Consider the following 26,971-nt stretch of genomic DNA (forward strand, 5'->3'; position numbering starts at 1 on the left):
AACAGCAAAAACCCAACTATAAGAGCTACTTCAGAGCAAGAAAGGAATAACAACTTACACCGGAAAATCTGGCATCTGCCTTAGGCCAGGATATCATTCCGCTAAACATGCATCTGCACTGATCAAACTACCAAATAATAATAATGATGATCATGATAATTCAACATAGAAGGTTAAAAAAAAACCATAATGGGCACTATTAAAAAATGCACTATAGAATTTTATTTTCTTGCTAACACATTACACTTAAATCAACAGATGCAGCTATTTCCCAAAGTGTGGGATTCAAGAAGCTTTGACGTGAGACGTGAGATATTTGAGGTGATCTGAATAAGCGAGTAAGAAAGCTGATCTCTTTTCAATTTCCTCTCAGACCCTCCCATTAAGTCAAGGAGAGTCTCAGTTTGGAACTGACATGTCCTTAACACCCCTCTAATGTTTGTTAATCTTCCTTTGAGAGAGCAGGCCTCGGGCTCAAAACTTGGCAGATAACAGTGTCCAGCCACATTTTAATACAGCTTTTTAAAAATAACCTCTACAGATACCTTCTATTTATGACAAGGGATACTTGTTTCCCACTTATGGTACTGATATAGTTTCCTTTCGGTAGATCTATTAAAGAAAGTGAGGCAATTTAATTTTTAATGAGTTGTCTAATTACATTTACAAAATGTACAGTAGTCTAATTAATTTACATTTTGAAAAAATTTTAAGCCTACAGAAAAGCGGAAGTAGTACAATGAATGCATATAAACTCTTCACCTAGCTCTACCAATTGTTCACACTTCTGCCTCCTATCTTTACACCTGTATCAATCTGTATCTATTCATATACACACTTTGGTCATGCTTGTTGAACCATCGGAAAGCAAGCTGCAGCAGCATGACACTTCACCATTCAGTACTTCCAAAGGCATTTCCTAACTCACAAGGACATACTCATAGGTAACCAAAATGCCATCATCATACGAAAAACATTAACATTAATGCTTTAATTTCCCCTAAGATCTGGTCCAAATTCAAATGTACCTAATTATCCCCCAATTTCTGGTACAGAATCCAACCAAGGTTCATGCATGACATTTGGTTGTTATGCCTTTTTAGTAGAATATTCTGAAAGAAAATAATACAGAGATTATATGAAACTGACAAAAATTGTGAGGGAGGCACACTTTTGTTTGAAAAAAAAAACAAACTAACCAAAGGTTTGAAGGAAGTAAGGGGAAATAATCTAAATAATTAACAAAGAAAAGAAGAAAAAGTGTCTGCTATTAAACTCATATTTATAGCACACAAAGTATGAAGGAAATACTCATAGTGCCTTGAAAGAGGATGGAGTAAGTCAAAGATCACTGTCAGGCCATATAGATACATGCCAAAGCATGCGTCAGTGTTTAACTAGCCCATCTATTTTATTAAATAGGCTCTGTGTTAAAGTGCTTAAATGCATTTTCTCATTAAATCCTAATTAATAGCCCTGTGAAGAATATTTTATTATTCCTATTTTACAGATGAGATGATTGAGGCTCAAGTATTTTAAATGAGCCTTTGTTTTCTTTCCATTAGAACTTTTTCAAGAATGTACTCATATATTTCTTTTATGTCTAAAAAAATTAATTTCAAAAGAACAAAAAGTACCAAAAGTATAAATCTCTTCTTCGTTAAAATATGTTCAGCCCTGGCCGGTTTGGCTCAGTGGACAGAGCATCAGCCTGCGGGCCAAAGGGTCCTGGGTTCAATTCTGGTAAAGGGCATATACCTTGGTTGCAGGCTCCTCTCCAGCCCGGGCCCTGGTCAGGGCTCCTGCAGGAGGCAACCAATCGATGTGTTTCTCTCCCATCGATGTTTCTGTCTTTCCCTCTCTCTTCCATTTTCTCTAAAAATCAATGGAAAAATATCCTTGGGTGAGGATTAACAAAAACAAATAAATAAAGGTGATTAAATGTTTTTTTTTTAAAGTTTACAAATATTTGTATGATATTTATTTACAACTAGAGGCCTGGTGCACGAAATTCCCTCAGCCTGGACTGTGCTCTATCGCAGTCTGGAGGCCCTTGGGGGAAGTCTGACTGCCATGGAGGCGAGAGAGGCTCCCACCACCACCACCACCGCTGCGATCGCTAGCCGTGAGCCCAACTCAGGGCTTCTGGCTGAGCGGCACTCCCCCTGTGGGAGCACACTGACCACCAGGGGGCAGCTCCTGCGTTGAGCGTCTGCCCCCAGGTTGTCAGTGCATGTCATAGCAACGGGTCATTCCGTCGTTTGGTCTATTTGCATATAGCCTTTTATTATTTTATTATATTATATAGGATTGCTTTAAAGGGGCTTGGGAGAATACATACAAATCTCTAATGTAACTGTCTTTGGAAAGCTGTTTTAGGGGACGAACATGCAGGGCTATTGAGGAACAACTTATGCTTTTCACTTTATATGTTTAAATTTTTGACATTAGGTATGTATGACTTATAACTTCTTAAAAAAACCAAAAATGCAAATTTACAATGGACATGGACAACAGGGGGATGAGAACATGAGTGGGGAGGGAGGGTTAGTGGGGGGATAAGGACACATTTGTAATACCTTAACTAATAAAGAATTTTAAAAAATGGAAATTTAAAATTTAAAGTGCCAATATTCTTTCAATCATTCTATGCTGCTACCAGTATATTTCAGGTACTATCATTCATTCAACATATCTGGTTTTAATTTAATGGTAAAAAATATTTAATTTAAATTGTTTTAATAAAAATTCATTTTATTATAATTTGTCACAATAAAAATTTGGGTACACTATGCACTATAATGTACTACATCATACTCCTAAAACCCAATAATGTGTCTTATCTTGTTTGCACAAAGTTGTATTCTATTTCCCTCCTTCCCCTCTCTCTTCTCTCTCCTTTCTCTTTTCCCTTCTCTCTCTCTCTCTCTCTCTCTCTCTCTCTCTCTCTCTCACACACACACACACACACACACACACACACACACACGGATTCCCAATGTGATGAGCATAACAAAAAGATGGGCAACAAGAAATAAGCTTATTTCTAATTCTTATTACTCACTAATAAGAATACTTCTTTACTGAATAGACATGCTTCTAAAATGTTGTAGGTGAATTTATTAAGACTACAGTTTTTTAAATATGCTAGGGAAATTTGTTATTCAAAGGAATGTCATTCATTAAATAAATAATACACCATGAACATGTGGGATTCAAATTCAGAAAGTAAATATGGTTAAATATTAAGAAATCAGTTGCCGAAACCGGTTTAGCTCAGTGGATAGAGCGTCGGCCTGCGGACTGAAAGGTCCCAGGTTCGATTCCGGTCAAGGGCATGTACCTTGGTTGCGGGCACATCCCCAGTGGGGAGTGTACAGGAGGCAGCTGGTTGATGTTTCTAACTCTCTATCCCTCTCCCTTCCTCTCTGTAAAAAAATCAATAAAATATATTAAAAAAAAAAAGAAATCAGTTACTATAATCAATCATATTAAAGGGCAAAGGAGAAAAATAATATTTCCATAAATGATGAAAAGACATTTGATAAAATTAAAATTCCAAACCTGATGAAACTTCTTTACATGATAAATACACAAGCCAGCATCATGTTTAATGGGGAGATATTAAGGAACTCCCCCAAAATATATCCAGTATCCTTTAACATCATTAAGGAGGTACTAGAACTGATAAAACTCAGACAAGAGAAAGATTTAAGGTATATAAATAAGGAAGGAAAAAGTAAAATTTAAATGATCATTATCTGCAGATCATAGCATTATATACCTGGAAAACCCAAGATAATAAACTAAAATGTATTATATATTAAAAAAAAACGAGAATTCATTAAGGTGGCTAGGTACAAAATTAATATATAAAAATCAGTAACTTTCCTGTATTAAAAAAAAGAGCCAATTAAAAGTGTAATGGAAGATTCCATTTACAAGAGCAATCCAAAAAAAACATACCTAGGAATTAACTTAACAGAGAGTTAAAATCCTTCAGTACACATTACCCACACTCTATACACACCTGTACTCACATACAAAAGACTTTAATGGATGATAATAGTTATATTACAGAAATATTTATAGATAAAATGAGATAATGTCTGGGATTTGCTTCAAAATAATTCAGTAGTGGCAGGGGCTGGGGGAGTGGGTAGGGATATAACTGAAAGGAGACTGACTGGTCACGAGGTAATTATTGTCATAGCTGGTAAAGGTAAGCATTGCTCTTGATTTTTACATATGTTTAAAATGTTCCACAATAAAGAAATGTAAGTAAAAGAATAGACTAAAAAGTGGAAAGATATACCTGTTCTCCAATATATGACTCACTATTTTAAGAATACCATTCTATACACTGAAAACTCCAATCAAATCATAAGATCATTTGATTACTAATCATCTGACTCTAACATCTATGTGAAAAAACAAGCAAGCACAATTAGCCAAAAAGATTCTGAAAAAGAAAACAAGGGAGCATTAGTCTACTAAAAAAGGTAAGGGAAGGAAACAAATGTTGGTGAGAACATGGAGAAGTTAGAACCCTAGTACATTGCTGATAGGAATATAAAATGGTTCAGCCACATTTGAAAGCAGTTAGGGAGTTTCATAGCCCAGACATCATGACTCAGTGGTTGAGTGTCGACCTATGAACGAGGAGGTCATGGTTGATTCCCAATCAGGGCACATGCCTAGGTTGCGGGCTCAATCCCCAGTGTGGGGCGTGCAGGAGGCAGCCGATCAATGATTCTCATCATTGATGTTTCTCAATGATTCTCTCTCTTCATTGATGTTTCTATCTCTCTCTCCTTCTCCCTTCCTCTCTGAAATCAATAAAAAAATATTTTTTTTAAAAAAAGAAAGAAAATAGAAATTTTGAATGGCATTGCAAACCAACTGACCTAACAAACATCTATAGATATCTCCAGCCAACAACAGAATAAACATGAAACACTTTTCAGGATAGACCGTATGTTAGGCCACAAAGCAAGCCTCAATAAATGGAAAAAGAATGAAATCATACAAACTTTGTTCTCTGACCACAATGGAGGGAAATTAGAAATCAGTAACAGAAGTAAATTTAGGACATTCATAGCCCAGTGTAAACCTTTGGGCAATACTGATGACAGCGAGGTGGCTGGAGAGGTCAGATAACAGAGTAGAAGCCAAAGTCTGATGGGCAGCAGCTTAAGGCATGCCCAAAAGGTAACCCGCTCTCTTCCAACTGTGTCAGATTTAATACAGCAAGGCTCGCTCACAAATGCACTTTTATGTCATTAAAGCAATAGCTAATCAGCTCAAATGAACCCTTTTCTGAACCCTCAGGTTCACAAAATGATAAGAACTTAGTGCAACACAGGCTGACCTATAGAGCTGGGTAAGACTGTCCAGAGACCCACAGAATTTAGGGGCAAATGATTTCAAGTGATCTAGACATTCCATAAATCCTTGGGAATAGGAATGCTGTACCATTTAGGTCACTTGCCTCGTGCCTTCCTCCCTTCCGCTCTCTCTAAAAATCAATGGAAAAAATATCCTCAGGTGAGGCTTAACAATAAATAAATAAATAAATAAATAAATAAATAAATAAATAAATAATACAAAACTCTACATTAGCCTCAGTCTTAAATCCCATAAAACAGAGCTCTAATATCATTATCTCAAAAGAATCAGAATGCTTCTTACCTGCTTATAATCTGTATTTTGTCCATGAACCATACAGTTAGTTTTCAATGCTTTCTTTAGTCTATGTGTGAACTTTATTTTTATTAATAAAGCTGAATGATTTTTAATGTAAAAAAAAAAAGGAGGGGGGGGGGGAGTAAGGGCTAGGAAGCAAGTAGATGACCAAGGCTCTCATACTCTGCCCAAGAGTATAAATTGGTACTTCCTTTTGGACCACTTTTTGACAATATGTTCCTAGAAAAAGAACTCATGTTTATGCCCCAGTATAACTCCTCTAATAATCTACCCTAGAAGAAATAATTACCCATGCATACACAAATTTTTAGTAGCAGTATTATTTGTAATAGCTTAATAAAAAAAAAGTAGAAACATCCTAAATGTTAAACAAAAATATGAGAAATAACTACCAGCCATTTAATGTCACACTTCAAAGAATAATCAAGAATATGAAAAAAGGCTTACAACAGGTTTTAAATGTAGAAAGCAAAATACAAATGTAGAAAGCAAAATTATATAGCTAAGATATTCCTCTTATTTAAATATAACTAATATAGGTATATACATGTAGGGGGAAAGCCTGGAAGAAAATACAAACTTCTAACAGTATTTATCTTTAGAGTGAAATTTGCATAGTGTGTCATTCCTGAACCTTTCTGTATTTGTGAAAGTCTGTACAATGAGCATGTATTACTCTGAAAACAGATTCTTTTACTGACCATTTAAATAATGGAGGGGGGAAAAAGCACAGAAATGTAGATTTTAGCCATTCATGGACTCTGACTAGAGCAAGTCTCCAATTGGAGAGGAGGTCTTCATTAGAAGGTGATAAGGACATCAACTGACACTTTTCCCTCAAGAGCAGGGTGGCCAAGGAGGGGTGCCAGGGGCTACTGCCCCTCCCGGCGCCCTGGACTCTGCTCAGCTGCCCTTCCTATCAGGGCCCAGGAAAGGCTCACTACTCTCTATCCCAGGGCCATGTGGTTGTAGCAAACCATCCCTATGTGGTCTGTGCTATTGTTATCTCCATGTGTCTGTCAGCTGAGCAAACCGAGGCATAGGCTATACTTGCCCAGTGGAAAAGTCAGGATTTCAACCTAAGAATTCTGGCTCCAGACCTATTTCCTCATAAGACTCCTTCACAATGACCTCTAAGATCTCTTTTAGTAAGAACTAGGCCCTGCCCAATTAACACATCTAGACTGTTTCCTGGACCACATAAGCAGACCCTGTTTACTCACCTATAAAAGAAGAAAGTTAGCCCCAGGCAGTGATTCCCAAACTTTTGCTGCACAGTGGCATTACCAGAGATCTTCAAAACTTCTAATACTTGGCTCCCACCCCCAACATTCTGCTTTAATAGGTGTGAGGGTGATCTGGGAATCGGAATTTTCAAAAGCTCTTCAGGTGATTCAAATGTGCAGCAAAGTCTGGGAACCCCTGGCCTGAGTAGTCAAATGACCTGTTGAAGGAGGGGAAAGGCGAGAGGCTCCAGAAAAATACTCATATATGAGCCCAGAATTTTGCATACAATTTAAGGGGTTCACTAACCCCTGAGAGGAGTCCTTGGACCTCAATTAAAAATCCCTGAATGTAGTGATCTTAACAATTGCCTGCAACTCTAAAATGTTATTCAACAGTTAAAAAATTATTACACAACAGTTTTACTAAATTAATTCATGCCTGGCCAGCATGGCTCAGTGGTTGAGCATCAACCTATGAACCAGGAGATCACCGTTCGATTCCTGGTCAAGGCATATGCCGGGGTTGCAGGCCCAATCCCCAGTGAGGGGCGTGCAGGAGGCAGCCGAACAATGATACTCTCATCATTGACGTTTCTATTTCTCTCTCCCTCTCCCTTCCTCTCTGAAATCAATAAAAATATACTTTAAAAAAATAAAATAATTCATTAGAGACAAGGAATGAATTTTTTTAAATATATTTTATTGATTTTTTCAGAGAGGAAGGGAGAGGGATAGAGAGTTAGAAACATCGAAGAGCGAGAAACATCAATCAGCAGCCTCCTGCACACTCCCCACTGGGGATGTGCCCACAGCCAAGGTACATGCCCTTGACCGGAATCGAACCTGGGACCCTTGAGTCCGCAGGCCGCCGCTCTATCCACTGAGCCAAACCAGTTAGGGCAGAGACAAGGAATGATTTTGATTGACTTTTGGTTTTCTATTCTGAAACACAAACTCCAAGTTCAGTTCTTCACTGGTTTTCTTCAGGATGTGTATGTGGAGGAAAGGGATTAGCAGTATATAACCTTACATCAGCACTATTCAAACTATGTTACCAAATGCAAAAATTTCCAGACAAGTGAATGGCTATTGTGAGAAAAGGAGAGGAGAGGAAGGCCCATCATCGAATCATCTTGGGAAACTGAGGGCTAAGCAATAAATTTCAGAACTTCTCAGGGACTTTAAATCTCAGAACATTATGGGCACCATTAACATCTTAAAGAATACTGTACTTCCTTCTACCTCAGAACATAGATTAGGAAAAGCCACCTGAAATGAATTTTAACAAGTTTTTTTCAGTTACTCCTATTATAAACACTTTTTAGTCACTTAGAGGTCCGGGTTTATAAGAACCTGTGTGTAACAAAAGTTTTTCTTCATGAGGAAAGTAAGAGGCCGCATAATATAATGGTTAAGTGTACAGACTATGGAACCAAGATACCTAGGTTTGAATTCTGGCTCTACCACACAATAACTATGTCACTTTGGACAAGTCCTTTTACCTCATGTGCCTCAGATCCCTCCTTTGCAAACTAACAGTGAAAAGAAGTACTTCCTCACAGGCACGTTATCATATTCAGAGCACTTTAAGTAGTGCCTGACTCGCCGTAAGCAATATGTAAATACTGGCTGTTCTTATTCATTGCTAAAGAAAAGAACACTGCAATCACTCTGAAAAAGATCACTGCACTGCTCACTGGAGGAGGAATCACATAGCCCTGTGTCTTGGCATTTTTCAGCTGGTAATTTTAATGACCACTTGAATATGGTGTATATTCTGTAACTTCTAGAGTGCTCAGTACAGTGCTTTATATGTTACAAGAACTCAATAGATACGTGCTGGTTTCATCCAAGTAAATGAGACACCTAGGTGGGGGTGAAGTGGCTGAACTCCAACCAGTGTGCCAGGAGTGAAACACAGCTCCTGGGCTGTGTACTCCTGGCCCAGGTACCTTACCTGGCCTGTCTCTCCACCTGTAAAATCCCACTGATAACAGTACTATCTTTCAGGGTTCATGTAACATTATTTAGTACATATTAAATACTTAGACCATTACCTGATATATAGGAAGCACTAAGTTAAGAGGATACTAATCTCTCTGCTTGCATGTTTTATGTAGAGCTGTTTATTATGCATATTTACAAGGCACAAGTACATATTTTAACCATGTTCTTTTGCTGTTGTTGTATATCATATCACCTGATATGACAAAAGAGGAAATGAGGCACTTCAATGGTCAAAACACAAATCATGGATTTCAGGAGAGTCAAAGCACTTCTCATAAGATACATGGTGATATTCTATGATGTCAGATTTTAAAACGACCTAAAAAGTAATGGTCTCAATGATAACAATTCATTGCATTTTGCTCTGAAATCTTTAGAAGCTAGAAAAATACATACAATTTGCACCTGATCAATGTTCTGCAAATTGCCTGCAGGCTTGTGTTCATACCCAAACAAGATTTATTGCTAACCAACATGTCACGTTAAATTGAAATCAAGATGTTACACAATTTTCCAATAAAGAGGTGATTTTATAAGTTGGTATAAATGCTTTGTGAGGATGTAATTGTTGGCATCTTGTTATATTTCAGTAGCTGGTGGAAAATGAGATAAGGTGGAAGGTTTACAGAGGATCAGAACTCATCAGATGAGAAGATCATCTTTTTTATCAGCCCTAGAAAGCACGTTTATAGGCTGATAACTAAACAGTTATTCTTTAACAATTGTAACAGTCAGTATTTCCAAAGCATTCCAACTAACTGCAGCTACTGCAAAAGATTCTACTAAAATACTGTAAAATGAAAGGAAATGGAGGATTCCTAAGGTTAACTGCCTTTGTGAATCTTGATTACTGTTTTCTGAGTGTTTACGAAGACCTGAAAGAATATACATCCACCTGCATGTTTTTGCCCAGCTTTATTAAGATACTAGAGGCCCGGTGCACAGATTAGTGCATATTGAAAGGAACTTAATTAGAAGAAATTTTTAGAAGCCGGGGAGGGACAGTGGGAGGTGGGCCAGCCGGAGAGGGACCGGACCGCAGGAGGGTTCCAGGGCGTGTTCGGCCCGTCTCACCCAGTCCTGATCGGCCGAACCCCAGCAGCAAGCTAACCTACCAGTCGGAGTGTCTGCCCCTGGGTGGTCAGTGCGTGTCATAGTGACTGGTCGAACAGTCGATCTAACAGTCAGACACTTAGCATATTAAGCTTTTATTATATAGGATAATTGACATATGCATTGCAAGCATGATATTGTTCTTTTTTAAGTAAGTTTTTACTTTTCAGCCTATCTAGAGTTCTCTAATGAAGATTCACATTTAAATAATAGACATAAAATTCTCTAAATGTTGCCCTAGCCAGTTTTGCTCAGTGGATAGAGTATCAGCCCTCGGACTAAAGGCACTTCTCGTAAGTGTGATTCCAATCAAGGGCCTGTACCTCAATTGCAGGCTCGATCCCTGCCACTAGACAGGGCACGTGAGGGAGGCAACCAATTGATGTGGCTCTCTAACTCTTCTCTAAAAAAATTAATGGAAAAATCCTCAGGTGAGGTGAGGTTAAGAAAACAAAATTCTCCAAATGTTCCTTAATCTTTAAAATGTCACCAAAGAGCCTATCTTGGTGAATATATATATATATTTTGACTTATATCTTTTCATGCATCTATGGGCATTTTAAATGAAAGACCCTCCTCTACTCTTTAAGTGCACTTCTCAGAAAACATTTTGGATATCCAATCTCCAATTGTTAAAGACTCTCAAGCAATTACTGCCAAATCCCTTTTTCAGTTATTCGACTGGTGAGTAAATAAACACGAAATGGAAGCAGAAGGCAGTCCTGCGTCTGCCCCTATGGAAATGATTCAGGGTGCACCATCAGAGCTAAAACTCAGTTCTCTTGACTCCCAGCCTTCAATTAGCATTACTCCCATAAACTGTGATTCATTCCTTTCTAAGCAGACTTAGTGTACACCAAAGCGTCAAAGATTTGCAACCTCCAATGCAAAAATAATAATAATAATTTAGGTGAGGATACTGAAACCATTGTGTGGCAGACAAAATATCACTCCCCTTCCCCCTACACACACACAAATGTCCAGAACCTGTAAATCTGCCGCCTTACAGCTGTGATTAAGTTAAGAACTTTGAGATGGGAGATTATCCTGGATGATGTAAGTTGGCCCCATCTAATCACATGAATCATTTAAAAGCTGTCCAGGCCATGGTCAGAGAAAAATGTGACTATGAAAAACTAGACAGATGCAATGTTGCTGTCTTTGAAGGTGGAGGAAAGAGGCCATGAACCAAAGAATGCAGGCAGCCTGTAGAAGCTGGAAAAGGTGAGGAAACAGATTCTCTCCTAGATTTAAACCCAATGAGCCCCATGTTGGACTTCAGACCACAGAACTATAACACAACAGTTCAGCCACAAATTGAGTGTGTGCATGCTTATGTGTAAATATATACACATATAAAAACATATACACATATATCCAGGGAAGAAAAGAAATGTGGCAAAATGTTAACAATTGGTGAATCTAGGAGAAAGAAATACAGCACTAATTGTACTACCCTTTCAACTTTTGGACATATTACAATCTTTTAAATTACAAAGTTAGGGGGGGAACATCTTCCTGGCTCCTTCCATCGCCTGCCTTTCCCAGTCTCCTCACATCCTGCCAGCAGCCTAATTAGATGAAATAGCTTATGTTCCTCAAATAGCCCACACTCTTCTACTAGCAGATACTGTTTTGGGCTGCTTTACTCACATCTCAAAGCTCAACAGTTAGGGTTGGGTTTTGATATAAGGTAGAAGCTCCTCCATGGTATTAAAATACCAATTTGGGGAACAAGTGGATCAAATATCAAACAGGAATCATCATTTAATGCCCTTAATACTGATTTTAACTTGGGCATTCTTTGCTTCTCTTACTATTGTTTTTCTCTTACCCCATATAATGTTTCCTCTGTTTTTTGAACTTCATCATTCCCATTCATGATCTGAGAGGGTCACGTCACAAAGCATGGCAGTAAACCGTGGACGAAAAACAGGACCAGCCGCATCAGGAACTATTACAGAAACATTCAAGTGCTGCCTCTGGCTCCCAGCCCACATCACTCTGAGTATCACAGGCAGCCCAGACCAAGGCTCACCTTCTTCCTGTAGGCCTCACTGCTTTCCATATGGTAGTGTACCGACATCAAAGAAGATGGAAGAAATTATCTAAATTCACCAGGCTGGTCCCATAGAACTGTGGAAGAGTCATTGATATCTCAATTACCTCTTCTGCAATACCTTTTCGCTGCATGCTAAGATTCTGCAATGCTAGAAAAAGAGGGGGAGGGGTATACTAAACTAACAGATGGAGGATTAAGAACAAAAGACCTCCCTGACAGGGGAAACAAGAGCTAAAATGTTTGCATATATATACCGACAATATACCTACAATAATAGTACAGAGGAACAAAAATTGAACCTGTAAATAAAATTAAGTTGCCCTTCTGAAACACCAGTGTAACTGCAGACAGGAAAAGGCCCAGCATGGTTTCTATGTATGCTTATGCTGTTTCTAATAGAAAGGACACAATCAAGCCAAAACAAACATCTGTTAACCAGTTAAGTTTGTTAATGAAACAAAATTGCAGCTGGTTTTATCAAAGATCAAAAGTGAAGCAAATTAGAGAAAGGATGTATGAACAAAGCTGGTTTCTAAAAAATAATGGCTAAAGAATTCTAAACCCATTTGTCAAATTAACACAAATCCTTCCTGGATTTTACTTAGACCATTGATTAGTATTTATTTTATAGCTTTGTAGAGCCCAGCCTCACAGTTTAAATCGAATTTCACTCACTCCAGAACTTTGTCTATATAGTTCATTTTGCAGATTTTTCAAAATATTACCTTTCATAAAACAAATCCAAAAAGTTACAGTCGACATTACAGTCGACATTAACATCCTGCTAATTAAAAGGTTCACTTAAAAGGAAAAACAACAGTATACATTTTGCAACTCCTGGAGACTTCTTTGGGAAAGTAGTCCAGTCCCAAGCAGCAGCATAATAACAGTGATTAGCATTTCACAATGTGCACTGCCATACCTCCTTGTCTTAATGTATAAAGTCCCCATCACGTGAAGACAATGAGATAAGAGCACCCACATACAAATAAAAACATATTCTTCATGGCCCTTCTAACTCAAAATGTCACAAATTATATAGCTGACTCATTTGCTAACTTTAATTTAGTGAGCTAATTGATGTTTACGTACATAGAAACATTAATAGATTGCAGAGATCAAAGTACCTGAGAAGACGCAGATTCACATTTTAAATACTGGTGTAACCAGAGAAGAACAGTTTCCATCAAATCTACTGTAGTCTAATGTAGAGGCCAAGAAAATTAAGTGTATAAACAAAACAAAAAGTCATAAATGTTACTACAACTTAAGTTTGCTATTGCAATGATAAAACAATCACATTTTCTCACGTATCCCTCATACATTATTACGTGCAAAGTTAAAATACATAAAAAGAACGCACTTTCATTCTAAGAAACATTAAATATACTATTTATGAAATAAATTTTTAAAGAATAAACATCTTTGCCACCCAAAATCCAATCAGAATAAACTAGCAAATAGCACTTAACTGTTACATAACGTCAAAGCTATATAGTAGAGATGTTCTTAGCACTGAAAGTATAACAAATACAGCTGCAGTAATCAGGCATACAGAATACAAGAGTAAATTCCTGAAAATATCCAAAGTTAGTCAGGAAACCATATCCTTCACATCCTTAACACTTGGAAGAAAATACCATTAGGAAATCAGAAAATACTGATCTATGTCATTCATGTCAGGCTCACATGCTTAGAAAAGGCAGCTGGAAGTATCAAATACAGCTAAGATCTAAAGAATAAAAAAGAATATTTAACACTCATTTTAAGAGTAAAAAATTCTCTGATATTGTTTCCCCCTTAACCTGAAGCCTATTTCATTAGAACTCTGGACAAGTCCCATCTTGATAAAAGCTCTAAAGTGGAACAAGCTGTCATGCCCCGGAGTGCAATAGAAAGACCCATTCACTCTTCATTTTATCTTTCATTTATCCCAACTAACTAGTTTGAGACAATCCAAGTGCTCTCTCAACAATACCTCAACAACTAGTACTAACTGCTCACAAAAGTTGTCCTCAGATCTCTAATTTCGAAGAACTTCAGAAGATTAATTAACAATATGAACTACAGTCTTTTTCCTGCCCTGACCCTGGAACAGCAAGTTTTGATTCATCTATTCTTTCACATTATAAAAGGTTTCTGTCTGACTTTACTCATTCTATAGCTGACTTTCATCCATACCAATTCCAAAATTCAGGTTATATGGAAGAGCATATTTTGTAATATTTAGAGCTTTATCCAACTTTCAGTTGAATACACTTAGCTAAGCATTTTTTGAGAAATGTGACATCTGCAATACAAAGGAGACAAATTCAAAGGAAAACTAGGAAGGACAACAGAGAGGAGGACATTTGGACTCTACATAATTAGCAGATAAAAAATACACATACTTCTGCCAAAAAAGAGGCAGACTTGTCTGAGACTATGAACGATTCCCCTAGGGCTGAGAGACTTCTGGAAGCCTGCCCCATCTAGAACAATGTGGACAAGTGAATGTTGCTTCACAAAGGACAGGCGATTGGAAAAGTCCCAGAGAGATGAGGAGGGTCCTCTAGGCAAAGATAATGGGCCGGGAGATTAGAGAACAGAATGGAGAAAAGTGAAGAAAAGAAAATCTAAAAATAAAGTTCTTTAACTTATGACATTTATACAACACAAGAAACTGATGTATGATGTACATTAATCTTCTATTTATGTAAATATTTCATACTAGTATCACTGCCAAAAACCCCTAACAAAATACCTCCCTAAGGGGGGGGGGGGGGGGAATACTAGAATAAACTGAACAAGCCAAGACCATACTTCTGATCATGTGTGCTCCTTTTAAAACTCATTTTCTCATTGACAGCATTACTGTTTTGTAGTTATATTTGACTATTTTTGTAAGATTCTAATAGTCATTTCATTGCTTAAAAAAAAAAATCAAAACCCTACCTGATATTAGAAGAGCTCCCTTTCCAACCATGTAGCCCAGAATGAGGGGTCCCAGATATTATGTACAATACTAGAAATATACCAAGATTTGGTCCTTAATAAGTTTAGGAAGTTATTCCCAATAAAGTGAAATACCAAGGACTCTGTTTAAAATTGAACTAAGCTGATTTTATAAAAATGCTAAAGCCCAAATGTTAAAAGGAATCTTAATGCTACAAAGTCTGTGGTGATAACCGAAGTCTCTCTGAGAATATTTGACTTTCCAAAGTCCTCATAATCTGACCTAATTGAGCTTTACCACTTTTAATGAGAAACACTAATACTATACTTTAGGAGTTCCCTCACCAAGTCAAAGATAAAGTGTTATCTTCAGTGGTTTAATTCATTTCCATACCACCTCACCAAAGAGAGCTTTCTTAAATAAACACAAAGAAGTCATGCTAAGAAGCCAGTGAGGTAATATCCAATTTGAATTCTAGACTATCAGAAGATGTGCAATTACATTTCAGAAAGGAAAGGAGCCCTTCTATTTTAACTTGCATTGTACTCTCCCTAGCAGACATGCATAGGAATGATGATGTTAAATCTAATTAGACACAGATTTACTGTTTTCCCTACTGCTTTCCCATATTGCTAATATTATAAATAGCATGTGCTTTAAAAACTGTAATAGGTTCATTGCAACTACCAAATTTAAAATGCCAGAAATCTATTTGTTGGGGGAAAATGGCTTCTAGTAGCTGCAGAACTTGGAAGAGATACTTTTACTGTTAATGAAAGGTCACTGCTGTGGACCAACAGACAGCCCAGCAGTAAAGAGGTCTGGAGTCAGACTGGCTGTTAGAATCTTGGCTTCACCTCTCATCCGCTCTATGAGTGACCTTGGACAAATTACGTAGGCTTTGAGCCTCAGTTTTTCATCTGTCCAGTAAGGATTAAAACCTATAGCCCTCACAGTTATTGTGATAGGAGATAATAAATGCACAGCACCTGGAATAGTACCAGCATTTAACCCTTAAGAATTTTTAGTTACTATTTTTACTATTTTTTAATTTTATTTTTTTACAGTTAAATGAAACTGCTCAGCAAAAGTAACTAGAATAACAGCTTCTTTGAAAGACATCAGTTGACTAAACTGTAATTGAGATTACTTTCTCTCTGTACAAACAGTTGCTATTTATATCAGAAATGTCCTCCCACAATGCAAACTCTACAGACTTCTAGCACAAGAACAGTGATAATCTGTCTTTCAAATATATTTTTTAAAAGCCCCATATACAAGAAACTACAGTACAACTAATAGAGATCCAAGTTCAGCAGCTGAAGCAAGAAAAATATTAGCATTAGTTTCTTTTAGGTAAGAAACTCAAAATATTTTCTACAGTACAAAAACTGTCCACATTAGCTATTTGATATTTTGGATCCCTCTGAGAATCTGATAAAAACTATAGACCCCTGCCCTGGCCGGTTTGGCTCAGTGGATAGAGCATCGGCCTGCAAACTGAAGGGTCCCAGGTTCGATTCCGGTCAAGGGCACATGCCCAGGTTGTGGGCTCGATCCCCAGTGGGGGGCTTGCAGGAGGCAGCCAATCTATGATTCTCATCACTGATGTTTCTATCTCTCTCTCTCCCTCTCCCTTCCTCTCTGTAATCAATAAGAAAAATCTTTTTAAAAAATAATACATAATATATAAAAATATATTTTAAAAAAACACAAAAAACAACAACTCTAGACCCTGACCCTAGAAAAACATGTGGATAAACATAACTGTTCCGTTTCAGGGGATTAGTGGTATACCTTCCCCATACTCATTCATGGACCCAGGTTAAGAATTTCTATTACACTTACTTAGCAAGTTTACATGGTTTTAAACTATTTACCACTAGCAATCTCAAAGGGCAATTGTGATGCAGTTTTTATTATGCTATTGTAATACACAACACAAACAATATAATACATTGTGGCCAAAATGACTTGACCTGATTTTCACTTATTTGTCTGTGTGTTTTTTAAGAACTAGATTATAATTACTGAATACAACTGATCTCCAAATCTCATCAAGCAAAAATTCTAGGACACATTTTCTCAGCTTTCCTTATTATATGACGGTGCCAACTGGACAATTTAAAGATCAGCATCACAAAAAAAGCAGTAACAATTGCATGCTAAGCAATAAATTGCTCTCAATCCTAGACACTTTCAGACATGAATTTTCCTTTAGACTAAAAATACTTCAGTACAGATGCTGTAAAAAAAAAAAAAATACGATAAGGTTAGCAAGAAATGGTGGGCAAGGTGAAAGAGAAGGAAAGGGACTGTGGAAAATTTGAAGTCATTTCTCTATCACAAGTAAAAATATCCTCTGGATCACAAAATTATTGAAACATATTAAATTGCCTAAAGCTACCTGAATTAGTCCACATACCTGATCATTATAAAACCTTAATATACCTTAGGGTGATGTATATATTTTAAAACCAAAGAGATTCAAGTCCATCAAGAAATGGCTCTATATTCCCTTGAGGAATCTCCTCAAGGGATAAGCTTTTATAAAAATATTTAATGAGAAACAGAAGTGCTTAGTGTGGCTGTGTCAGACACAGGAATTAGGATTTGAGTCACTTGCTGTAATTTTTTTAAACAAGTGTTATTTAAAAGAAAATTCCCTAGGTTTACTTCTTTCTTTATGTCCACATTCTGTCACAAAGAACTGAGAGTTGGTTACACAAACACAAATACCAGCAAAGCGTAAAATAAATGTTGAGGAAAACTAATAAAATAAAAATATAGTTAAGATATAAACTCTAGGGCTCATATTGGTCCATGGAAAGGCAAACCACCTGGTCCTGCCCAGTTTCTAGAGCTGGGTCCCTATCAGCTTAAAGCACTGAGGGCAGCAAGGTCAATCGTAAGGGTTGGCAGTAGCCAAAGAGAAAAAATACCCACCAGGAGCACAATGTTTCCTAGCAGTACTATTTCCACCACTTCTAAAAATGTCGTTAACATTTACAGCCACCCTTTCTATCCAATGGTTAAAGTTTTATAAGATGTAAAGTCAACTGATACAAATGCATCCACTTGCCCAAAGGGCAGACAACAAGCCTGAAAACTGGAGGGCCTGGATTATTATAGACAATTTTGCTATTGCTCTATTTTGGTTTATTTTGGGGAGTAATTTCAGTTGCTTTGAAACAAAACAAAGAAAAATCCCACTCAATCTAAGAGCAGGAGTATAGCAGTAACTAAGAAGAAATCTGCCATATATGTATAAATACTACAGAAATAACATAAGGCCCAGAGAAACCAAAGAGTGTAAGAAACTTTATGAGACAAAATTTTCATTTTCAATCTCTAAGAAGAAGGCAATAATAAATGACTTCAAATTGAAATAGGCGGGACTTAGGTCACATATTAAAACAATTCTAGGAATGCATAGACTATCAGTATTAAAATAATTGGTCTATAAATTCTTCTTCTCTGAAAATAATAAGAGGAAAATGTCAATTATGCCTCAATAAAGCCAAAACTAAAGATAAATAATAAATAATAAATAATAAAAAGAGAAAAATATACAGTGGCCTTTCTTAGGTTTTTTAAATATATATATGATCCTGACTTGAGGAAGGAGGATTAAAGTTATCTATCCTGGTCCCTTCAAGAGCTCACCAGTTAGCAGGTTAACAATTAGAGTTTAAAAAACAAATCACAGCCTGGCTGTGGTGGCTCAGTGGATTGAGCGTCGTCCCATGGACCAAGAGGTCCCAGGTTCAACTCCCAGCAGGGCACATGCCCGGGTTGCGGGCTTGATCCCCAATAGGGGGTGTGCAGGAGGCAGCAAATCAATGAATCTCTCTCATCATTCATGTTTCTATATCTCTCCCTCTCCCTTCCTCTCTGAAATAAATAAAAACATATTTAAAAAACACACACACACATCACAAAATCACCACATTAAATTCTTAATCAACCAACAAGAAAGCCCTCAATACATTGTAAAACAATACAGAACACTTATATTGTAAGACAGTATATACATTTTAAAATATAAAAGCCTGCTCTAAGGCAAAACATTCAAACTTGACTCAGAACTTTTGTCCTTAAAAAATTTAACTGAAACTATACAAGTTGAACGGGCAATATGTAGAATGCATTAACATTCTCTCTTCACTTACCTGGTCTTTCTCATGGGGTAGAAGGCTGACAGGTGGAAGCGAGGATGGGAAAGCACTGGGGTATTTGGGAGCCCCTTTGCCATCTGAGCTTCCATAATTGACCCTGTACTGCGGTCCATCTTTCAGTAACCTCCCATTGTTCACTGCGCGCTTGGCCCCCAGCCGCAGCCGCTGCTGAAAGGCTGGGTTGTTGGTGGTGCTTGTGAGATCACTTTGATTTCTGAGATACTTCTCTATGTTCTTCAGGGAGGAGCCATTTGGCTCCTCAAGTCCTTCAATTGCTCTCCTTAAAAGTTTGTTCCAATCCACATTGCGAAGATCATTACATGTTCCTCTAGACCCCTTGGTTGACTTAGGAAAAGTGCCTGGTTTAACTGCTGAGAAGCGCCCAGGGTTGTCTGGGTCCTTATAGGAGGCAAGGCCTTTGTTGGTGACTTTGAGAACGGAGCCATCCTGAACACTGAGCTCCAGCTGTTCAGAGACTGTCTTCTTATCCAACCCATGGGAAGTACTGACTGCATGGCAGATTCTCTCTTCAGAGGGCCTTTGCTTTTGCTTTTTTATTTTCTGTATAGCTTCAAGAATCCACTCTGTATAAAGTGGGTTTGCAAGTTTTACCATGGTTGACAAATGACTTCTTCAATACAAGAGTTACCCATAGAGGTTCTCCTTGTATTTAACAGAACTTGCACATTTAAAAGTCATTTACAATTCAACAAATGGGTAGAGTACTCCAAAACATATTAAGCAACATCTTACAAACATCCATCCTTAATTGATTAAAAAGAGGACCAACAGGAAATGTTGATAGATGTCTTATTTAACCAACAGGAAAGACTGCATTCGGGCGAAAAACATCTTTATGTAGGAAGTCAAGACCTTGAAGGATAAAAAGGGGGAAGGCTCTTAATAAAGAACTTCTAAAAATAAATTAAAAGACTCTTTAGTATTACTTTTTCCAATGCAAAATGATCCCAAAAGTAATAACAGGAAAGTATTATCTAACAAAGTCTCAGTGACTATATTTTCCAACCAGAAATTGGGTCTCAGTCTGAGAAATAATTTTCTTTTTTTTGGAATTTTTCACTTATTATTTAATGAGGTCACTTACGGGGCATTTAAGAGATCACATCTAAGTTATATATTTAATGGATAACCTTTATTGAAAGTAATAAAAATACATGAAAGTGGTTCAAGATATATGTCTATCATAATCATAAAATCAACATCAAAGAATAAGTCTATGATACAAAAAATCTGATGGAAGTACATTAAACTTACTTTAAGAAATCTTACGCTTAAAAAAAAGCAATAATCCTGATTCTTCTATTTCAGCTAGATATTATATTTTTCAAGCCTCACACATAAGAAAATTTCGCCCAGCTGGTGTGGCTCAGTAGTGGAATGTCAGCCCATAAACCAGGCGGTCACAGTTCGATTTCCTGGACAGCGCATATGCCTGGGTTGCAGGCTCGGTCCCCAGTAGTGGATGTGCAGGAGGAAGCCAATCAATGATTCTCTCTCATCATTGATGTTTCTAGCTCTCTATCCCCCTCCCTTCCTCTCTCTAAAGTCAATAAAAAAAATAATAATACAGTAGCATAACCCTTTATCTTTTAAATAATGTAGCATTCTAAGTATCTTACTACCCAGTTAACTCATGAAACTGTTCAATAAAAGGAAGGATCATACAAATCTGACTGCAGGGAGACAGTGGTATGTATTGCTCTCTGAGTTCCTCCTGGTGTACAAAAATCACCCTGAACCTCTAATCTGGTATTAATTACACCTGCAAAGATCTCCTGGCCTAGGAGTTGGGTCAAATCTGGCCTCTATCTTACTTCTGCACTGATAATATCCACATCTTAACTCTTTTTATAGTTCTAAGTTTAAGACTGTGCTCACATATAACTTGTCATTCTCTAGGATAACTGTGGGTTCAGGGGAAGATGGAGCTGATGTTCAGGGGAAGATCGGGCTCACTCAAGGTAATAGTCAATAGTAAACTTAAGGCTCAAACGCCACATTCTAACATCTTAGTCCAGCACTACCTTCACCTGGGCCGTAACTGCCCGCTCCAGTTAGTTCTGCCTCTGCAGTCAGGCCCATGGTATGAGTGCCAGCTACACCAATGTCTAGCAGAGAAACCCTGGGAAACTGACTTCAGTTGCAGTCACTTTATTTTTAGGGCACTAATAATATATCCCTCACAGAATTATTGAGAGAACTAAGTGAACACATTACTTAATATTCAATATATAGTCATCACTTCCACCAAATGTGATGTCTACACGCTGAAAAATGTCTCATAAAATACAAAATTAAAGTTTTAATGTACCTAAAAAAGATTTAGTGTACCTAAAAAAAGGAAATTAATGTTTTCCTCAAAACTTTATCCAGATATCCTGGAAAATATAACATTTGCTTTCAAAGATTCTGTTGCTGAAAACAGTTGGGCCAGTGACCTATACTTATTTAGTCAGCTTGAAAGAGACACTTGAAAAAGGATTGTCCTCACAAAAAATCTGATGGAAGTACATTAAACTTACTTTAAGAAATCTTACACTTAAAAAAAAGCAATAATCCTGATTCTTCTATTTCAGCTAGATATTCTATTTCTCAAGCCTCACACATAAGAAAATTTCGCCTAGCTGGTGTGGCTCAGTAGTGGAATTGCAGCCCATAAACCAGGAGGTCACAGTTCGATTCCTGGACAGGGCATATGCCTGGCTTGCAGGCTAAGTGGTTGGAGCATCGGTCCAAGAACCTAAGGGTTGTGGGTTCGATTCCTGGTCAAGGGCACGTATCTAGGATGCAGGTTCAATCCCCTGCCCAGTCGGGCCACATGCGAGGCAATCAATCAATGTGTCTCTCTCACATCAATGTTTCTCTCCCCTCCCCTTCCTCCCTCCCTTCCACTCTCTCTAAAAATCAGTAGGAAAAAAATACCCTTAGGTGAGGAGTTAAAAAAAAAAAAAAAACTGTCCTCTTTGCAATCAGTAAACTGTATGTTCACTCCATTTCCCCCCTCAGATTCAGAAACGTGTAGCTGAAGGAACCTTAGAGGTCATCCAGTCCAACTTCAAGTTATCCAGTAAAAGGTCCCTTGTTTAATATCCTAACACATGGGCCATAAGTCTCAAAATACTTCTGGTAATTGAAATTTGTCACTTTTTCAAAAAATATATTTTTATTGATTTCAGAGAGGTTGGGAGAGATAGAAACATCAATTATGTGAGAGAATCATTAATCGGCTGCTTCCTGCACACCCCCTACTGGGGATCAAGCCTGCAACCTGGGCATGTGCCCTTGGCTAGAATCAAACCTGGGACCCTTCAGTCCACAGGTGGGCACTCTATCCACTGAACCAAACCATTTAGGCCGAGAATTTGTCACTTTTTGAGGCAGCTCACGCCACTGAACAGATCTAACTGTAACCTATTTCTTATTCAAAGGGGCCAAATTCTGCCTCACCATAATTTCTAACATACTAGTCCTACTGTCCCTGGAACAATCTCAAGAAAGTCTTATTAATTCTTTAATAAGACAGGATTTCTAATGTTTGAACACTGAAAACCACTGCAATCAAACCCCATTCTACCTCCAGCCCCACTTTAGACCATTCATATCCCAGTGCCTGAACACCTCCACATATCACATGGTTTCCAAGCACCTCCTTCTTTACTGCTCACTGGCAGTCTGGGCATTATCCAATTGTAAATGCAATCCAAGGTTATGTGAACTTTCTTAGCAGCTGTGCCACACACCGGCTATGCTAAGCATGCAGGCCAACGAAAAATCTCAAATCTTCTTTCAAAAATGCTCTCAAGCTGAATCTCCATGCCCTTTTTTGTGCAAAATTAAATGCTGAGATTTAAATTTCACTATAGTTCAAGTTAATCATATTGGTTTGAGGCTATCTTCCAACCTATTAAAGACTGCTTTGCTTGATTCTGTCATCTGTCATCTGCAAATCTAATAAGCATGTCCCTCTGTGTCATTATATAAATCTTTGACAAAAATGTTAAGACTTGTAACATGGTGTATGTAAGAATGCAATCATAGTGCAACCATTTTCACGATAGAACACAAGAATCGTTCTGTGTTAGGAAGTTTAGAACAGGAAGCTGACCTTTCCAAAGTAAAATGGTTTGGGGCAAAATTTCATTAGAAGACATTTTACTGTGTCCAAGTAATTATTTCATCTTTCATCATTTATTCAAGATGAATCAACTAACTTAATTTGATTCCACAAAGTATAAATGCAGAAAGCAGGAAAAGAGACCACAGAAAAGTATCCAATACTGCAAAGTTGCTTTCAGGCATCGTGATTACACAAGCAGACGAGCATACATTTTTAAAACAAAACGTATTTCATAACTAATAAATGCCCTAAATATACCTTCATGACAAGCTGTTATCACAGTCCTTACCCACAATCAAGAGAATCATTCATACCTATTACCAACACATTTCACTAAGACTGACTTTTTATATCTTAAAAATATAATAAGGGAAAATACCAGAATTGGGACTCCGAATGTTTTAATAGTCCATGACAAAAAAAGAAGATTGTCCAGATCTTCAGGCAAATCTGCCAAAAGAAAAAAAGTAAATGTTAATTTGGGCACGAGGACAGCCCTTAAATTCAGCAACCAGCTAAGACTCTCCTCACTATTCAATACACACAGCTGCAGTGAGTTAAGTAATTAGTACACTACCTTTGGTGATGCATTCACTCTTTCACATCACTAACGAGTATTTAAGAACAGAGGATTCGGGACAGGAAAGAAGTCCTAAAGCAAGTGACTAAAAAGGTAAATTTTGCTCTTCTTTAAAGTCACACCTGTTCTCCAAATGTTAAAAAATCAGGTATGTGATAGGGAATAATCTCATCAAGGAAGGAAAAAAAATTCTATTACTCTAACAGCCAGGCAGGTATAACGTTTTTTTCCTCTGGGGGGAAAAATATAAAAGAATCAAACATTGTTTAAAACTCATCCCAGGCAATTTTCACTATTTGTCCCAAAGGTCACCTGGCATCTTGGCACTGATTGATATCAAGATCAGGCCTATTAACTGCACCTCAGAGGGATGTACAAGTTTCCACGATAGTAAGGATGTGTTTACACAGGTCATATTTTAGGACAGTATTGATCATTTTTACTTCAAAGACAAAAAATAAATTTAAAACAACACTGTGAATAACTGCATCTTATACAAACAACCAAGGAACCTTAGGTCCCCCTTACCCCTCCCCCAGCCACAGATACACACCCGGCTCCTCAATTTAATCTCAAAATTAGCTCTCATCTGACACCAACCAACAGAGTTAATTACGCAGAAGCAGATGTAACTCAGCAGCTCTTCGCTACAAGCCGAATCAGTGTTTTTTTAACACACACATAGCTAGGAGAGGAGCAAAATCAGAAGTCTCTTATCTGTAGCCAATTCTTGACTAAACACATGTATATTATCCACTTTGTATATTATCCACAGGAAATTTTTTAATTTTAGGCTGGTTTGTTTGATTCCACTGGCCCCACTATAAATTGGTATACCCTAAGAGAACAGATTGAAAATCAATTTAAGTCTAAGCAGTATCTAACTAGAAATACAAATCCATAGCAAAGAAAATGCATAATTCATTCAAAAGCCAAATAGAAATGCTTTTTTCCCCTCCTGATCTGGAATTACCCATACCACTTCTCTTTTTCAGAGCACTAGGATTTGTTTTATATGCACTATCAGTTCAACCCTAAAAATCATTATTCTCTTTTCATTTTTTTCTATAAAAACTTGAAAGTTGGACTAAAAGGCTATCAAAACAGGACTGAATCATTTCAAATTAATTTTAGAGACTCCTGCTACATCAAATTAAATTATTCTACTTTCTGAGGCTTTGAATCTCTTTATTTTTAACTACAAAATAATATCAGTAAATTATATGGTTGTATCATACAATCATACTAAAACACTTTGCATCAACTCATCACAAACTATTCTAAACAGATCTAGAGAAATGCTTAATCCAACGCTGAGTGTTTGGCTTCATTAGTATTATATAAATATCAGCACTGTTCAGAAATATTCATGTCAGCATAAGAGGAGTCAAAATACCCTGGATCCTAAGTATTATGTGAAGCTTCCTCCAAGCTTTTACTAAAGCTGTGTGTTGTTTCAAAAATCAATGTCATAACACTGGAGTCATGAGATTATAGATGAGCCAAAAACAGTGGTAGAAAAAAATAAAGATTAATAATAGAGTTTACTCTTTTGTCATCTAGAGTTTTACTTGCTAAGTTATTTTTAGCTCTCACTTTTATATGCTCCTGGAATTTTTCATGGCCTATTATGTAACTGAACAAGGATCCACAAATCTTAACAGTATCTTCTGAAACGGAACATAACACTGCTTAAGGGAAGGGACATGAACTTCTTTTCTTCTATAACCATCCAGAACAGACTTTTGGCAGAGCTGCTCAAAATAGTGTCCTCGGTTAACAAATATCTGCTGTCTGACAACATCCAACATCATCCATATGGTGATATTTGTTAACTTTCAAGTCCTGGATGCAACTATGTTCCCTAAAATTACTGCTTGAGGCCCAAAACATAGGAATTGGGAGGTAAGATTATAAATACTAATCAAAGAGAGATCAACCAAAGAACTTATATGCAAGCATATAGGCCTAACCAATGGACACGGACAACAGGGGGGTGAGGGCATGAATGGGGGGATAGGGGGTAACGTGGGGATAAGGACACATGTAATATCTTAATCAATAAAAAAATTTTAAAAAAATACTAATCAAAGAACAACCAACAAATACTTAACCCTTTGAGTGCCAACCAATATCCTAGCAACTATGCTAAAATTGCCAAGGCATTTTTGCTGATTTTACAGCAGTTTAGGAAAAAAATTATGAATCGCAAGTAAATGAAGTTACATATTCAAAAACTTAAGGAAACCTTTACTATACTGACATATTTAGCAATATCATCATCACTAATAAAAGCAGACTTAGAACTGGACGCCATTTCGAAGCTTTGATAGCGCTCCCGGCACTTTTGGCGAAAGACAGGAGGAGCGCAATCGCGCTCCCCGGCACTCTAGGGGTTAATGGAGGTGGTGTTCTATGGTAGGTGCTATGGGGTAAGAGGCAATTAAGCACTCTTTGGTGGTGCCTCAAAATGTTAAACATGAAATTACCATATGGCCCTACCATTACACTTAATGGGGTATATACCATGAAGGTATATACCCCAAAGAAATTAAAGTAGGTACTCAAATAGAAAACATCTACAAATTCCTGACAGCACTAGTCACAACAGCCAAAAATCCAAAACAGCTCAATGTCCACCAACCAAAGAATGGATCAACAAAATGTGGTATCTATCCTTACACTGGACTATTATTCAGTCATAAAAAGGAATGAATGCATGGAGGAGGCAACCAATCCATGTTTCTTTCTCTCTTTCTCTCTCTTCCCGCCCCCCTCCCCTCCCTTCTCTCTGTGGTCAATTTAAAAAAAAGAATGAGGTACTAATGCATGCTACAATGTACAATGTGGATGAACCTCAAAAACATCTTGTGGCCCTGGTCAGTATAACTTGGTTGGTTAAGTGTTGTCCCACGCATCAAAAGGTTGCCAGTTCCATTCCTGGTCAGGAGACATACCCAGGCTGTGGGTTCGATCCTGGTTGGGGCAGGTGCAGGAGGCAACCAGTTGATGTTTCTCAGTCACCT

At 37.5% G+C, this 26,971-nt stretch overlaps 1 protein-coding gene across 8 annotated transcripts in view; it reads right to left on the reverse strand.

The window, feature by feature from the left end:
• KAT6B (lysine acetyltransferase 6B) overlaps positions 1-26,971 on the reverse strand; it is a 183,621-nt gene that overhangs the window by 145,619 nt on the left and 11,031 nt on the right. For 7 of the 8 annotated variants that reach the window (XM_059662295.1, XM_059662294.1, XM_059662297.1 and 4 more), the window contains exons 2-3: positions 23,745-23,815; positions 19,222-20,100 (exon numbers count right to left, since the gene is read on the reverse strand). In XM_059662295.1, the coding sequence (XP_059518278.1) occupies positions 19,222-19,842 (621 nt within the window). In that variant the 5' untranslated portion in view covers positions 19,843-20,100; positions 23,745-23,815. The remainder of the gene's footprint in view (positions 1-19,221; positions 20,101-23,744; positions 23,816-26,971) is intronic. The other variant, XM_059662296.1, reaches the window with a different exon arrangement.

The sequence above is a fragment of the Myotis daubentonii genome, chromosome 13 (assembly GCF_963259705.1).
Source record: "Myotis daubentonii chromosome 13, mMyoDau2.1, whole genome shotgun sequence".
In the NCBI taxonomy this organism is placed as follows: Eukaryota; Metazoa; Chordata; class Mammalia; order Chiroptera; family Vespertilionidae; genus Myotis; species Myotis daubentonii.